General features: G+C 41.7%; 1 protein-coding gene across 3 annotated transcripts in view; it reads left to right on the plus strand.

The window, feature by feature from the left end:
• Nucleotides 1–18016, plus strand: part of LOC102429763 (dihydropyrimidine dehydrogenase [NADP(+)]-like) — a 169144-nt gene that overhangs the window by 37675 nt on the left and 113453 nt on the right. For all 3 annotated transcript variants that reach the window (XM_014446503.2, XM_014446504.2, XM_023745451.1), the window contains exon 3: nt 17515–17597. In XM_014446503.2, coding sequence (XP_014301989.1) covers nt 17515–17597 — 83 coding nt within the window. The remainder of the gene's footprint in view (nt 1–17514; nt 17598–18016) is intronic.

Here is an 18016-nt window from a genome sequence, read left to right on the forward strand (position 1 = left end):
AGCCCTGCACCCTCTTCACCAATCCTGGACCCCCTTGGGAGATGTCTGACCTGCTGGTTTAGGCCCTGATCCTGCCAGGAAATCCCCTGTGGGAATTGGGCCCTTAACTGGCAGTTCAGACATCCCTCTCACAATCCAGGGACCACTGGTTTCTTAACCACTTGACTGGCCTGCCTGATCACTCCTTACCCGCTCACCCGCCTGCCTGATCCCCCCTAACCTGGCTCTGCCTCAGCCACTGCCACTGCAGCTTCATTTGGGAAGGTCCCCTGAGAGGGATGTACAGAATGGTGTCCAGTTCTAATTAGCATATTTATCCGTTTGAGTCCCCGGGGGGTATTGAAAAAAAAACTGTCGAAGAATCCCAAACAGCGCAACCGCGCTTTCTCTAAATGAGTACGAAAAGACCCAAACAGCGTGATAGCGCTTGTTTTATTTTATGTCGAGAAATACAAGCAGCGCGATCGTGCTGCTTGGGACTCAATTAAAAGGAGCTGTGTGATGTACTTGCGTCAGTAAATCTGAGCGCGCGACTTCGACAATCAGTAACGCACCGTCAGCTGTCCACAATGTTCGAAATGTGCTGGGTTTTCTCGACATAAAATCTCAGCAGCGCGATCGCGCTGCTTGGGACTCAAACGGTTAATCGTCAAATGTGAACTGTTGCCTTGACCGTGGGTCATTCTTTTTTTTCTTTAATTAAAATATATATTTTATTGATTTTTTACAGAGAGGAAGGGAGAGGGATAGAGAGTTAGAAACATCGATGAGAGAGAAACATCGATCAGCTGCCTACTGGGGATGTGCCCCCAACCAAGGTACATGCCCTTGACCGGAATCGAACCTGGGACCCTTCAGTCCACAGGCCGACGCTCTATCCACGGAGACAAACTGGTCAGGGCAACCGTGGGTCATTCTTGCTCTCCCAGCCCATCACAGCCCCTAATGTACGTTGGATGCCCAAGAAAAATGCCCTTGGGTCAAGGAGCCCAGCAAAGCAGAGTTTATAGCTCACGTCCAAATGGGAGAAGTTGAAGGGAACAAAACAGGAAGGCAGAGAACCCCACGATCAACCAGTTCAAGTCTAGCGGGCTCGATCCCCAGTGGGGGGTGTGCGGTGTGCAGGAGGCAGCTGATCACTGATCCTCGTCATTGATGTTTCTATCACTCTCTCCCTCTCCCTTCCTCTCTGAAATCAATAAAAAAATTAAAAAATAAAAGGAAATGTAATACAGGTGAAAATAAAAATTTTAAAAAAGGTGAATCTCATTGAAAAAACCACACACACACACAGTAAAACTACAATAAAGCATATGTTTGTGTGAGCATGGAAAACTTGAAGGGTAGTCATTGTGTGTAAGTGGCTGGCATACAGAAGATGGTAGGTTGGGGCTAGAGAACTATTCCTTGTTATGTAACTTGGCATATTTCCCAGTTTAACAAGGTTATATGTTAGTTGTGTAACTGAACACTAGTTATTTAATAAGGTTTGAAATTAAAGGAAAATTAAACTTGAAAATGCAGTTTCCCTTATCTGCAGAATTTTCAGTGTTTGATTTTTTTTTTAAATTGGGGAGTAGACTGTGAAAGGAGAGACATACTGATGTGTTTGCTGCTAAAACATTTTTAAGGACGTTGTGAAAGATCTTGTGTATTTTGCAGAAGAGAGACTCGTCTGTTGGTTGGTTTAACCAATGAGGAAAGAAGCCTGGTTTCTAAGGCTACAAACTAATTTTTCAGAAAATCGGCCATTCACACGGACCTGCTGAAATCTCTGCGTCTGGCTCCTCCGCTGCCTCCTGGGCCAGCAGCATCCCCGTTCGAGTTCTGTGCAGCCGAGTTGACAATACCCCACTCAGTGGTAATAACCAGGCCCCCCGTTTACTAATTCCTTCCTGCGCACAATCTCTCCCCTCGGAGATTTCATGGGAAGATCACAGGATTCCGTAAAGATGGCAACTGTGACTGTTGATTATAGTCGACGGACAAAATATTGAACCGTTGTCCCCAGAATATCCGTCATGAAGCTCATCCATCGTCCAGGAAAACGCACCCTTCCCTTTCATGTGTCTGGGCCACCTCCCTTCCTTCCTTCCAGACATTTCTACAGGTTACAGCATCGAAGCCCCCGGAGAACTAGAATTTTTACCCGCTGTTTCTAACATGCTTGATGGAGTGACAGGCACAACAGGCAGCCAGCTCCCTGGTGCAGCACCTGAGGATCACCGTCTTCTCTATGGGTGGTGGCCACACAGTGACACACAGGCGACAGGTCCTAGAATTGTACACCTGAAACCCATGTCGTCTGGGTAACCACTGTCACCCCCAATAAACTTAATTAAAAAAATAAGGTCCCTGTCTCAGACTTTGGCTTTTATTAGGATGTTGAGCTTAGCTCGAAATTTCATCTTTTGTTCTACTCTGTTTAATCAGAGAAAGTCAAAACACACTTGTAATTTATGATGATTGGAAGAAAGGGAGAGAATTTATTTTTTGGCTCAGACCTTCTGAAATGAAGGTCATGTTTTTATAAGGAAGAACGAGAATCATGGACTGACAGATGATAACACATTCAATACACATTTCAGACGCAGATTTTGTGTTTCATGTACCTCTGGTGTTGACATAAAATGTATCTATACGTTTTAGAAGTCTGTTCACATCTGTATGCCCCTGTGTCTACTATCTGCTGTGTTAGATTTTTATGTCATCAATAGTTTGTAAAAATTCACGATCACATCTAAGTGTTTAGTGCCTCAAGACGGAGGGTTCATGAACACCGAATTTATACCTTCCCTGTTAATCTGCTTATTACCAAGACTTAAAATTTTAGAACTGATGACCACTAATTACTCTGGGGAATAGTGAACTGATTTCATCAGTTCCGAACTTTTGAAATAACTGTCGAGTGTTCTCGAAACCAGAAACAAACATGATACTGGGGGCTTAGGCTGTAATATATTGCTGGAAGGATCATTATTAAGGGAAAAACCGCAGCTGACACTTCCTGATTTATGCGCACAATCAGAGATGGAGTCCAAGGACTGTGACATAATTATCTTCATGCTCACAATTTTTGTAAATCTCTTGACAGAATTTTTAGCTAATTTTAAAATGCCTTCTGAAGATTAGCACTTAGGATTGTTGGGGAAAATAGCACGACTTATTAGCAAGGGTCTAATTGTAAACCTTCTGCGTGCTCATTGTGAATATCACTTCGACAGGAACTCCTGCTCCAGCAGCTGGCGCAGGAGACGCCCGCTTACGGGGTCTTGAAACAACAGAGTGGAATCTAATTAAAGAGGATTACATGCCAGAGAAAAATTATTAAAAACAGACTGATAGACAATGGTTAGCAATGCCGACGTCTCCGCCGGCTCCTCTTTCTCCATACACATTTATGGAAGTTACTGTCACGGAAAAGCCTTTATTTCTTCAAAACCAAAAGGATATTAGGAGCCTTTATCTTTTGTGACACAAAATGATTACCTCCCCGAATTTTAACGTGGCCCAAGAACTTACATGGTTCTATTCATGTTTGCTCGCACATTTAAAACACACATGTGCTTTTAAAGATAAACGATGGGAAATGCTAGTTTAGTTTTCCTCTTTTTGCATATCTAGCTGGTACCAAGCATTCCGCAACTGCATGTTGGGGAACTGTAGGCATGTTGTTTTTCTTCAGAGACAAAAGTCAGTTGATGAATTTAGGTGCTTTGGGGAAGCCCGCGTTGCATGTTTTTGTCTGTCATGTACGGTTAGAATCGGGGATGCACTAGGGATGGTTAGGTTGCAGTATCCCATCCACTAAATTCCTCCTTCCTCTTTGAAGGGACTCACTTTGCTGTGAGTGCAAGGGAGTTTATTCCAAACAAGAGAATTGAGATAAAAGTAAATGTATAGCGAGTTTTCAAGTATTGTTTTTAAATATATTTTTATTGATTTCAGAGAGGAAGGGAGAGGGAAAGAGAGATAGAAACACCATTGATGAGAGAGACTCATGGATCGGCTGCCTCCTGCACGCCCCACACTGGGGATGGAGCCCGCAACCTGGGGATGTGCCCCGACTGGGAATACAGCCAGTGACACCTTGGTTCCTGGGTCCATGCTCAACCACTGAGTCACACTGACCGGGCAGGGAAGATGTTTCTAAAACAGTGACAGTCGAGCGGAGACCTGAAGGAGATGAGGGAGCAAGCCCCACGAATATTGGGGGGAAGAACGTTTCAGGCAGAGGGAACAGCAAGAGCGAAGGCCCTGAGACAGAGTGGAGGAGAAGTGAAGGAGAGATGCCAGGAGGGACCTTGGCAGGGCCGGCTGAGCCCAGGACGCCTGGTGGGCAACGAGACTGGTCAGATCACAGCGAGCTTGCAGGTGAGCCAACTTCCCTGGTTGAAGCAGATCTTCATCATTTGAATTGACCTTTGAAAGCCTTCCCCTGGTCATGATGACATGAATCAGTAAACAGTGATGACTTCCAAAAACCAAATCATGAGGTTTGTGCAGTGACGCGAGATTGCCAGCGCCTCTGTACACAGTGCGCCCAGTGTTTGTTCCAGCACTGATACCGTGTACACCAGGCGAGACTCAACCAAAACACCACTGAACGTGACGTAAAGAACCGGGTGGTCATTCTGAAGAAGATATTCAGATTAAAAAGCAAACCATCTTGCCTGGTTGGTGTGGCTCAGTGGTTGAGCATCAACCCACAAACCAGGAGGTCGCAGTTTGATTCCCGGTCAAGGGCACATGCCCGGGTTACGGGCTTCATCCCCAGTAGGAGGCGTGCAGGAGGAAGCCAATCAATGATTCTCTCTCATCATTCATTTTCTAGCGCTCTCTTTCCTTTCTCTGAAATCAATAAAAACATTTTTTTTTTTAAAAAGGAAAAAACCTTGAATTTGTTGATCTTCTGTGGATATAGGGATTAATGACCATCAGGTAGGAAGCTGCAGAATATTTTTATTTTATCTTTTGCTTCCCTTGGGGAAGTATTAAATTATCATGTAATTCTTACCATAAATGAGGGTTGAAATCTTAAAATATTTCCAAATAACTAGAACTAAAATACATTTTGATTTAGACTTTGAACCTGCGAGGTTTATTCTGTCCATTTAAAATGTATAGGAATATCGGAAAAGTGCTGTTTAGTTTTGAATATATTTTCACAAACGTAATCTCATTTAGTTTTCCCTCCCAACAGCTCATTGAAGGGGGGTGGGGGACCATTACTTTTACCATCTTCGTCGATGTCTTCGTTTTGGGAGGGAATAGCGCGGATGGAGAGGGTGAGAGCCCATCCACAGTTCAGCTGCAGAGCTGGGGCTTCACCCCGAGTTCCTGTCTCCGCATCTCCTGTTTCTTCTACTACATTATATCCCCTTTCACTCTGACTCCCATGATTCTCCTAGACAGGCCAGATTGTAAGCTGGCCGCCATTAGCGAAATGACATTAGCTAAATATGATTACGTCTTAATGTTCCCTGAAAGGATTAGGCTGGTTAAGACATACTGAAGGGAAAAGCAATTATCTATTGAAATATGAATCTCTTGTTTAGAACTGGAAATCGTCTATTGGTATTAGAATGATCATCTGGAATTTTAAAAACCCGAATCTTGTCATTATTTCTTCCTTGACTTGGAAAGAACTTCAGTGGGGCTAGTTTTGAGACATTTTTCAGGGGCCAGAATTAAAATACAACATTTCACCGAATGGACTCATTCATTCTTTTTTAAAAATATATTATTGATTTCAGAGGGGAGTGGAGAGGGAGAGAGAGAGAGAAACATCAATGATGAGAGAGAGTCATTGATCGGTGGCCTCCTGCATGCCCCACACTGGGGGCTGATCCCGAAACTCGGGCCTGTGTCCTGACGGGGAATTGAACCAAGACCTCCTGGTTCATAGGTCGACACTCAACCAATGAGCCACGCTGGCTGGGCAGACTCATTCAATCTTTAGAGGAACTTCAACCTTAGGAATTTCTAACTACATGAGAAGTAAAGGCACTCGCATTATCTTTTTTCGATTTTTCTCACTGCCTAAATAAAACCATTAAGCTAATCAATATTCAGTCATCTTAGACTTGTATTAGTATAACTTGGAGTGTGCTATTTTATTTAAATTTCTCCCATTTTAAAAATGTGAATTTATAATTGCCTCCATGGTGATAATTCCCTGTGGGTCCTTCAGAATATAATGTGCTGCAAATTTGAAATGATCATTAATGCATGATTAATATGTGGCTATGATTCTCCCACTGGACGGGGGTGTGCTTGCCTAATATCAATTACCTTGTTGTATTGAAAATGTATTTTTTTTTAAAAAAAGAAGAGTTTTTTGGTTTTGGTTTTGAAGCCTTGGTATCCCTAGCAACAGCATAGTATCTGGTACCTATTAGATCTGCGGTTCTCAACCTGTGGGTCATGACCCCTTTGGCGGTTGAGCGACCCTTTCACAGGGGTCGCCTAAGACCATCCTGCATATCAGATATTTACATTACGATTCATAACAGTAGCAACATTACAGTTATGAAGTAGCAACGAAAATAATTTTATGGTTGGGTCACGACATGAGGAACTGTATTTAAAGGGCCAGAAGGTTGAGAACCACTGTATTAGATGGATTCTCAATACCTCTTGAATGAATGGATGAGTGAATGAATGAATGGCTTTCATTTCCAGCTTGGCACAGGGTTGACTTTCACATCATACTTTCATTAGTAATTTGAACTTACACGTCATTATCAAACACCAGGACAAAGTGGACTGTTGGGCCCCTTGCTTCTCGAGGCCGGGGGCAGCTGGTTATGTTTGTAACCTGCATTGCCATGTAATCCAGGTCCAGTGCAGTCATCCTTCCCGAGAGACACATCGCCATGGGCGCGGGTGTGTTTCCGGGGATCCGCTGGCCCGGGAAATTAGACACGGCGTATTGCAGATACAGGGCGTCTCGAAAAAATGTATGCACCCTTTAAGAGCTGATTTCTGTTACATTTTGAAAATGAAATGTAGTTTAATAAATACTGCCTTTGTAATTATTCAAAGTGTGTGTACATTTTGGGGGGATGCTGTGTATATATGCATGTGTATGTTTAACATATTAATTTTTTAAGAGAAAAGGATCATGATTTTCTTTGTATTCTTGTAGGGATCTTGTGGTCAAAACATTAAAAATCTTCTTTTTCTATAAATACTGCATTTATTTTACTTTATTATTGCTAAGAATCACCAGGAAGACATGAAAAATGCACATTTTCTATCTCCCTCCATAAAATCGGAGCCGTCAGGACTAGGGGGAAGTTCATGGACAGGCGTCCTCTCCTTGCTCTCCTTCCACCACCTTCTGCAGACCTATTTGTTCAGTCTGCCAAGTGACTCCCATGCATTATTTCATGTAATTCTGCCGACAACCCAACGTTTCACTGAGAATGAGCCCCGTTAGAACCTGCGTAAGGACACCTGGCTGGTCGGCATCACACCAAGCTCTGAGGCCAGAGCCAATTCCACTACCTTAGTCTTTTGTTTTCCTTCATCTGAAACCTGTTGACTCATTTGAAGACATGTTCAGAAGTAATGAACTCCCAGACACCTCTGCTCCAGAGTTAACCCCTCTCTTCTCACCTGATTGCAATCAGCGTGGGGTCTCGTCTTACCTTGATGTCCCTGGTTATGTGCTTAGTATGATGCCAAGCACAGGGTAGACTTTTAAGAATTTTTTTTTCTGAATTGCGATTTAATTGATTGACCTGAGGTTTTACTATTAAATAATTTAGCGACTTCGGTTCTAGTGGCTGTGCCATTAACTCTCTGTGACTTGGATGATGGAACTGAGTCTTCTCATTTATTAAAATGGGTTTTCTGATTCTGAAATTCTAATTAGTGTACAGAGCTTAGATCCAATCTGTTTAGTTCTAGTTACTGTGATGATTTCATAGAGAGATGCAGGCCTATGAAAGTGAAGTCGTAGGGGAGTCATGATTTCTCTCGTTTAATAATGTACGCGGCTAACATTTCCGCTTCTTTCCCGCTCCGTGCAGCCCGTGACTCTGTCGCCGTGTGGTTGAATTCGTTATTCTGTGGTGTCTGATCTTATTTACATTTCTCAGCGTCCAGAGATCTCCTAATGGGTTATTTAGTTTCCAGGTTGCTGTTGATATTCCCCTCATTTGTTTTATTATCCTTTCATACAGTCCTTAACACAGACGAGAGATAAAACACTATCAAATCTATCACAGTGGAAACTCTAGACCTTCCCTCCACCCCCGGGCCTTCATTTGGCAGCAGGCCACCCAAACCCGTCCTTTTTGATGCGTACTTTCTCGTTTCTGCTTTAATTGCTGCCAAAGTCGGAGCCCTTGGGGATTTAATTGCTCATTATATTTGTCACGGTGGTGTCACAGGCCCAAAGAAAGACTGTTGCATGCAAAATATTTATGGGTATTAATTTGGCTTAAACGTGTAGATTGGGTTCCTTGTTTCTGTCCAGCACATCTGGAGAGAAAGGAGACAGAATTCTGCAGGGACTCAGGCCCCACGTTACTAGTAAGTGGTTCTCTCTCCAGTCTGGTGTCTACATTTAATGATCAGCCCGGCTGGTGTGGCTCAATGGTTAGGTGTCGACCTATGAACCAGGAGGTCACGGTTCGATTCCTGGCCAGGACACATGCCCGGGTTGTGGGCTCGATCCCCAGTGTGTGGCATGCAGGAGGCAGGGGATTCATGATTCTCTCTCATCATTGATGTTTCTATCTCTCCATCTCCCTTCCTCTCTGAAATCAATACAAATATATTTTTAAAAAATAAATAAATACATAAATCAGTTTAATGAGCCACACCTAGAAGAGGACCTATTCAGAGCTTGATCATGTTCACTTTATTCACCTTCCTCTTCGAAGCGGTCTCGGGGCGATCGGAGACTGGGTTCAGACCCCTGCTCTGTCCCTTCCTTCCAGATGAGCTTGGGCAAGTCCTCGCCATCCCCCTGTGCTCGTTTCCTCGTTGGGAAGGTAAGGATATCTGTGCTTCATGCACATTCAGTGCGGGAGGCTCCTAGGAGCATGTGTCCTACAGAGTAAGCCCTCAGTGGTGGCTGGTTTCCTGCAGTTCATCCTGTGCCCACACACGGGGACTTGGACCACTGTCACTAATGCGGATCTCCAGTTTCCTCCTCGTTGAGGAGGGATGGCTCCCGTTGTTGCGGTGAATGGAATATCTGGTCCACGTGAAATGTAGTATCTTCCATGTTCTTCTGTTTTTCCGTGTGCCCCGGCTGGCTTGCTCCGCCATGTCCAGGTTCAGAGGCCTGCTTCTCGCCCCAGGGTTGATTACTAATCACGATTTTTTCTCGTGCTTGCTGATGTGAGTAGTTTGTTCATTCTCTCTGTGTCCCTCCTTCCCCTTCTTCAGCCTCTGCCTTTCCCTTCTTTTCTATGAAATGCACGCACCGATTTGCCTCTGCAATTATCCTAATCAAAGGGCATGATGAGCTGCTGGAAAAGTAGAAAGTGCGCGTCATCACCACGGACAGGTCATGTTTTTAGACGGGTTTGGTAGTTTTTTATATTCTGGAAAATAAATCTCCTGTGTCCTACTTATGCCTGAAATTATCTTCTGGGATCGTCCTACGCTAACATAGAGAATCCCCTACAACGAAGAGTATCTTTCAGTATTTGTTCCTTAGAAATGAGCTTGTCATTTCTCTCAGACGCACACTCTCCCAGGAACCGGACTGAGCACAGACTGACAGGAGGACGTGTGGTTATCCCAAATGTTAGGGGCGTGTTACTGAGAGTGGGCATGACAGCGAGTCCGTTTGCCTCTCACCCAGTGGATCGGATACCTAATGTTATTAACGGATGAGCAGAAGAAGATGTTAGTTGCTTGGGATGTTTATCTCATATGGTAAAAGACTAACATTTTTCTCCATTTCATTTCAACCCCTGTACCTCTGCCTTGATACCGTCATACGCTGGTATTGTTCTAGAACAATGTATTTTTTTAAAAATCTTGGATTTGATTTCCATGTCAGGACACAGAAGTAATTCTGGTTACGGTAACAGTTGGACCTTTCAGATGCTTACAGGGCTTCCCTCCTTCCTTTACTGTTTTGTTGGGAACAGGAGACTCTGCAGATACCCGAGTGTCACACGGGGAGGGCTCTGTCCCTTCCTATCGGACAACCTAACACTCACTTTAGGTTGCCATTGCACTTCATGGCAAGGTGAGTGCCTTTAACCACTTCCAGGTAAAATCACTACTAACGTTGAGGCTTCTGATCACGAAAACGAAGACACACCCTCAGGCGCTCTGGAAGCCGGCCCGCCGAGTCTGAGGACTTTGGCCTCAGGTCCTGGAGCCGGGGAGAGCTCCGTGGGCTTCTTCAGGCTTCTTTGTCCAACTTTTCTCTCCCTTTTGCCTCAAGAGAATGTGCTTATCTCCTGTCTCTGTGGCTGGATGTCCCACGTAGATCCCGGAAAAGGATCTGGGGGTTTATCCAAGGCGTCTCTAACCGTGCAGGTGTGGGACATTCAAGTAGTTGCTAGCGAAGAGGCTACTCTACACAAGCAGGACCATGGGCAGGCCTAGGACCAGAGGGACCAGAAGCTTTCATTTAAATTTTAAGCGTCTGCAAAATAATTCAGTTAACTGCCGGAGGAATTACACCACATGAAACATAGGCAGTTGCAAATCACACAGCTTTTTTATTACTCACACAAATTCCTGAGCTGTGGGTACAAGCTTAGTTAGGGATCCTTGTGGTGCTGTCCTCTGGGGTCCGGCAGCTGGGCTGGGCCAGTCCGGGTGCAGGGGGCCGGCGTTCCTCACCTGAGAGCTCAGTCGCGTCTCAATCGGGTGTTACCGTTTTTCTGTCGTTTGGCAGAGAGAAGCGTGGAGCCTTTGTGGCTGTCTCCACAGACGGGCATCGTTAGCTGGCCAGGGTCCATGTTTAAAGCTTGTTCGTACCTGTAGCAGCTCAGGTGGCTATCAGTGATTTATGTCAATGCGCATATGTTCATCTCAAACAAGGCGAGGGGCTAAGGAGAGTAGTCACTCAGGCAAGTGTTTGTCTTGACAAGTCGCTGCGTTAGTTTAAATCCTTATCTCTGGGGTACACAGGCTTCAAGGCTGTGGGGAATGTGTCTTTAATATTACACTTTAAGTTTTAAGGAAAGTTAAACATTTTAAAACTTTTCTAACATTCTTTAAGCATTTTTAAACATTTCTGTGTTTTACTACAACACTGGACGGACCAGATAGTCAAGTCGTCTTCCAGCCCCACTGTTTTATGCTAGGGATGGGCTTTGAAGAACTTGAAACTCAACAATGTTACTTGTTTTATTGACTCTGAGATGAAATAGACCTGCCCAGAAGGATCCCTTGTGGTTCGTGGGGCCCAAATTCATAACCAGAATCTAGCAGTCACTCTTTGCAGACGGCTTGGATGCAGAATGCATTTCAGGGAAAAGCCAGACAGAGCTGCCAGCCTCCTGCTCTGTGCTCCTGCCAGCTGAGCCCGCCTTTTAATGGAGTTCCTGGAATCCTATTTCAACCAATGGGCTGAGATCTGCCCCATCCAATGAGAGCTGCAGAGCTATAGCCTCATTTGCATCTTTACTAATCAAGAGGAGCAGCTCCATAGCAACCGGTCAGAATGCGCAATATCCACCAATCAGGACAGTGCTTTTGGGACCAATCAGACTGCAAATGTGGATTCCTCATTTGCATAGAAATGGACCAATCAGGGACCAGGGCAGGAACTTTATATAAGCGGGCCACCCTTTTTTCTCCAAGGAGTGCAATTTCAGTTGGTTGGCTAACTGTTCATCTGAAAAAAGTTTCTCTTTTTTCTGCACCCCATACTGGGGCCTCCTGTTGGCACTGGATTGGTGGCAGTGAGCTTTTGTTGACAGATTCTTCTTTTATGTCTTTTATGAACTCGTCCCTCTGCAGCTGTAGACGCCAAGAAAAAGTTTAAATTACAGTGCAGGTGGCGAGAGGAGGAAGGTGATGAGGGATTTCAGGGCCAAAAGAAAAACAGATAAACCAAAAATTGTGTGGTTCATTCTTTATGCTCTCAATCCACCACATAGAAAAGGAGGCAGATGCACTTTTTGTGTGTGTGTATGTGTGGTAACATCTGGAACCTTTGAGATCCTGAAAGCATTTTAAAAATATAAACCTGAGGGCGTAAAATGTCTTCAAAAATAGTTTTTCAAAGTTGTCTACACATGGATTTTATGGTAATAGGACCTTTACCCCAAACAACTGATCAGACGAGCATTCGTTTTTTGGGAAGATTTATAACTTATAAGAAATATTGTTTTTTAAATGTTTTATTACATTTTATTATACAGTTTTTCCCAAGGGACTTCAGACATGACATTGGAATGACGAGGCTTTGTGAACTCCATCTGGGTTTGTTTCTGATTCTGAGCTGCTGTGTCTGATGCCTTAAGTATTTGTTATCTGTGACTTTCTTTTGCTACGGGCATGATTGCTCTAGTCTAGGGAGTAACTTTAAATGGCTAAATTGAGATCTTAAAATTCTCTCTTAATTACAATAGTGTAATTATCAGGCCATTCCACTGGTGTTAACGTTTATATCTCACATTTATAATAGCATTGTGGGTCTTAAAGACAGTGTTCTAACTCAAAACAATTGTTTTTAAATAAAGAGATTCAGATATATAGTGTTATGTGGTTTTGTTAATCCCTGATAAATGCAACATTTCTAAGGTTTTCTTAAAAGCCAACCATACCAAACAAGAGTATCTTGTCCAGGGACAGATTTATTTCTATTAAATGAATCCATCCAGCTAAGATTTTACACACACACACACACACACACACACACACACACACACTGTGTGTGTGTATCCAGAATTGGAGCTTTATTAAAAATATGCCCATAGCAATTAAATAGAACTATCTATTCCCTCATCTGATTTATAAACCATCTGTGAGGAAGCATCAAATTACAGATAGGTGTTGTTTTCCAAGTGGAAAGCCATAAAGGCTATGCAACCTTCCACTTTAAGATTTAAATGTGATATTACTGGGCCAAATGGCAGATCGTACTCATTTGTGGAATATAAAGAACATTATGAACTGATGAACAAAAATAGATACAGAGGCAAAGAAGCATCGAACAGACTGTCAAACTACAGTGGGAAGGCAGGGGAGGGTTTGGGGGGGGGGGTAAGAGATCAACCAAAGGACTTGTGTGCATGCATATAAGCATAACCAATGGACGCAAGACACTGGGAGGGGTGGGTGGTGAGGGCATGTGCCGGCAGGGGCGGGGGGGGGTAAGGGAGGCCGGGGGGAGGTCAATGGGGAAAAAAAGGAGACATATGTACTACTATTTGTAATACTTCAAACAATAAAATAAAATTTAAAAGAAGAGATTTAAATGAGAGACAGAAGAGATGCGTGTGAATTGCTGGGGTTGGGTTTATGGCAGACCTCCATGTAGAGACAGGAAGTGTAATCTGACCTCAGAGAAATTACACATTGTTTTCCATTAATGGCTAAATTTGGGGAATGAAAAGAATGAGATTTAGAATCAGAAACTCTGAATTTGAGTACTGTCTCTACCATAGATAATATCATATCCTTTGAATACATTTTATGAAAACAATTTGAATTCAATGGAAAATTAGTTGGAATGAATAATCCCAGTCAATGAATATTTTTATATGACTTTTTTTAAGCCGTTGATTCATTTTCAGCCCAAATAATTTAGTTACTCATCTTTGCATTTAGAGTTATCTAAATGTCATTCTTTAAAACGAGTCACTATATATAAGGAAAGTTCATAATTTTAATTAATAAAGTGTCAAAGCTTAATCAGGGTTAGACTTCATTACAGAACTGGATCTTTGGTACAGAATTTTAATAAATAATAAAGTGTTATTTCATTAGTATTGGCTGGGAGCTAACATTTATTAAGTCTTTGATACTTTGAACTTCTTATAGGCATTCTTTAATTTTAACTACAATGACATGTGATTGCATTATGATTTCTTAACCAGAGCACAAACTGTCATCTGAAAACATTTCACTGCCGTATAACGACGTGACAAAGCAAACAGATCTTAAGCATCTAGTTCCCTGCATTTTTACTCAGTGAATTAAAGGGTATCCTAAAGACCCTCTCATGCCTCCTGTAGCCATCATCTACCAACTTCCGTCATCTTGATTAGTTTTGCCTATTTTTTAATAACAGCCTTATTGAGATATAATTCATATTCCATAAAGTTCACTCTTTTAAAAGCGTCTAATTCAGTTTTTTTCAGTATGTTCACAGACTTGTGCATGGATCATCACTAATCCCAGAACACTTCAATCTCTCTAAAACGTAACCACGTGACCCTGTGGCCACCACTCATCTCCTTTTGATCTCCAAGGACTTGCCTGTACTGTACATTTCATAGACATGCAGTCATACGGTGTGGCCTTTTGTAGCTGGCCTTTTCACTTGGCATAGCGTTTTCAAGTCTCATCCATGTAGCATGGATCAGAGCTTCCCTTTTTATGGCTGAATAATATTTCATTGTATCGGTATATCACTTCTGTGTATCCATTTATTATTTGATTGACCTTTGGATTTTTTCTACTTTTTTACTTTTATGAACAATCCTGTTATGAACATTTGTGCACAAATGTTTATGCCGTTATATGTTGCTCTAAATCAGGAAATATGAGTTCTTCAAATTTGCACTTTTGTTTTTTAAGAATATTTTGACTATTCTGGGTCCCTTGTAATTTTATGTGAGTTTTAAGATCCATCTTGTCAAAATTTATAAAAATAAAACATCGAAATCCTGGGATTTTGACAGGAATTGCTTTTATATCTTCAGATTGATTTAGAAAGTGGTAAGATTTTAACAATATCATGTCTTCTAATCCATGAACATGGGATATCTTTCCACTTACTTTCGTTTTTTAAAAATTTTAGGTGATGTTGCATTCTTTTGAGTGCACAAATCGTATGCTTCTTTTGTTAAATGTATTTGGAAGTATTTTACTCTTTTTTTTTATGCTCATAAATGGAATTGCTTTCTTATTTTCACTTTTGCATGGTTCACTGTAGCTGCCTACTTTTGAGCTTCATATAAATGGAATACGTTTGCTCTGCACCACTTTCTGTGCCCAACACCATGGCCGTGAGGTGCATCTATATAACTGCACATAGCCACAGCTTGCCCGTTCTCACTGCCATGAAGTTTTCCACTGCATTAACGTGTCATTCTCTATACCTTCCACCTGGAGGTGCATGCGACTTGTGTCCAGTTTGGGACTACTTTGACTAGTGGTCCCATCACCATTCTTGTTCCAGGTGAACACGTTGCACACTCGTTCTGAGTGTTTTCCTGGGTGGGAACATTCAGCTTTGGAAAGGGCTGCTAATTAGCTTTTACAAAGTGGTCGTAACAACTGACAGTTCCAGAGCAGTGCGTTAGTTGCTTTTTATACTAAAACTAGAGGCCCAGTGCATGAAATTCATGCACGGGTGGGGTCCCTAGGCCTGGCCGGTGATCAGGGCCGAGCGGGGCCTTCCAGCTGCCAGCCGGGGCCTCCCTTCCCTGGCTGCCGGCTGCCGGCAGGGGCCTTCCTTCATTCCATGCCACCCCCTGGTGGTCAGTGCACGTCATAGAGAGTGATAGAATTCCGGGTCTTTCAGTCACACTCCAGCAGGGACACTTTGCATATTAGCCTTTTATATATATAGATAAGAGCCCACTTTGTGCAATCTATCCTTTTCATTTTTGTCATTTCCAAAGTGTGTAGCGGTATCTCATTGTTTAAATTGGCATCTTCCTCATGACTAATGTCGTTGAGCATGTTTGCTTGGTTTTTTAGTGGAATATGTGGATATTCCCTTTACGTAGTATTCATAGAGTCTTTTGCTCACGTCCCATTGAATTATTGCCTTTTTCATATTTATTTGTAGGACTTTTATTATGGCTATAAGTAATTTAAATAGTGTGATATTGGCACAAGTATAGGAAATTGAGCAGTCGGCCAGTAGGGACCCTGGAAACAGACCCATGTGTGCCGTGACTTACTTTATGGAAAAAGATGATTCTGAATTACAGTGGGGGAAATGTTGTGGGTTTTTTTCCCCAATAAATAGTAATGATTGAATTGATTACCAATAGGTGTGATTTCCTAACTCACACCATATACAGATATGCCATTCCCAGATGGATTGCACATCCAAATGTGAAATGTAAAATAATAAAGATTGGTGAAAAAGTATAGGAAAACATATTCATAACTTTGAGGAAGTCAAAGCTTTCACACAAAGGCCACAGAGAGCACTAAGCATAAAGTTAAGCAGTAAAAAATAGGGCCTCATTAAACATAAGAAATTCCCTTCATGAAAAGACACTACGAAAAAAGTGAAAAGATAAAGGCCACACGAGGCGAGTTCTAATTTATGTGAGAAGGAACTGTTATTCAGAATTTAAATTATTTTGGCTACATTATGGTAATTTTCAAGATTTTTATTATAAAAGTATATATAAGTATGTGTTAAAAAGAATATTTGCCTTAATTTGGCTGAATATAAAAATCAGGGTAAAAATAGAAGTACATATATACCCATAGATTTTAAATAAATTGATTCTTAGATATTGGAAATTATTAATATAAATTCTGTAATTTTCTAAAATCCAGCATCTTGTGTACAGTTTGAGAATACAAAGAACACATTAATGTTTAAAATTTGATTATTTAGTTTTGCTGTTTGTTAAATTTACTAAAACACTAAATTCTATGATTAAGTCCAACTAAATTCTACATAAAGTCTAAAATGCCGAAACTCATATGGATACTTTTTTTCAGTCTAAAATGGAATCCCATAATGTTTTTAAAACTTACTAGGGTCATGTAAGATTAAGTTTTAAATGAAAAAAATAGTTAAAATTGTAGCAAAATTTTACAATTTTAGAAAATTTAACCCAGGAATGCTAAGAACCTGATATAATGTCACTTAATGATAAGAAATGTACATGTGTGTGTGTATATATACAATTGTAAACATTTTATATATGCAATTGCTATTAAAGATTTATACAATTTCACTTCCAAAATGTTGGAGCCTTTATTATTTTAGATCTGGGCTGTATCTTTTCATCGTAGTAAGTTCTAATTCATTTAGAACTAAATATTTATCATAACTTTATTGACATTCTCTTTTGAATTTAAATGGCTTTGACATGCCCGAGATGAATTCAGAGAACTGGTTTTTACTCACTTCTTCTACCTTCCCAGTTTTGGAAAATTGGTCAAAAGACTCCTGTCACAGCTGTATCCTGAGACGTTTATATTTGGTTACTGTGGAATTCACACTGTCAGTTTTAATGAATCCTACCCCGTTCCAGGGGTGTGCGTCTCCTTCAGGAGCCCATCATCAATATAATCAATTCCATTTTTCCTAATTGCACAGATGAAATTTTTACCTCCGGATGCCGGAGGATTGATGCATTTTTTAATATGTTGCAGGATTGCGAGAAGCTGGAGAATAATTTCGATGACATCAAGCACACGACGCTGGGCGAGCGAGGCGCTCTCCGAGAGGCAATGAGGTAAGGCTGGGTCGCCATGGCAACAGTCACAGATGTGGTAAAGAAAAAGTCATTCTTCATTATTGGGGGAACAAATGAGTTCATTGCCACCATTCAGCTCCGTTCTCTAAGGTATTAATTTGTCAGTGAGAGACTTCCCTGGGGGCTGTACTTTGGTTTTGAAGCTGCATAAATGTTAAGCCTCGGTGCACAGTAAAAAATGTAAATGTTTAATTTGTTACTTAAAATGCTTAAGGGGTGTCTTGTTTTATATTTATACTAAACTGTGTGATTGAATGGAAATTTTGTTCATCTAAATTCTGCCTGTTTGTAACAAAGTAAACAGTACAATGGTGGGTGAACTGAGCAGTATTTCCTCCTAATTAATATTTAATTAAAAAGGAGGTACTTAAAATTTTATATTGCATTAGATGATATCA

The sequence above is a fragment of the Myotis lucifugus genome, unplaced genomic scaffold, assembly GCF_000147115.1.
Source record: "Myotis lucifugus unplaced genomic scaffold, Myoluc2.0 scaffold_544, whole genome shotgun sequence".
Taxonomy (NCBI): Eukaryota; Metazoa; Chordata; class Mammalia; order Chiroptera; family Vespertilionidae; genus Myotis; species Myotis lucifugus.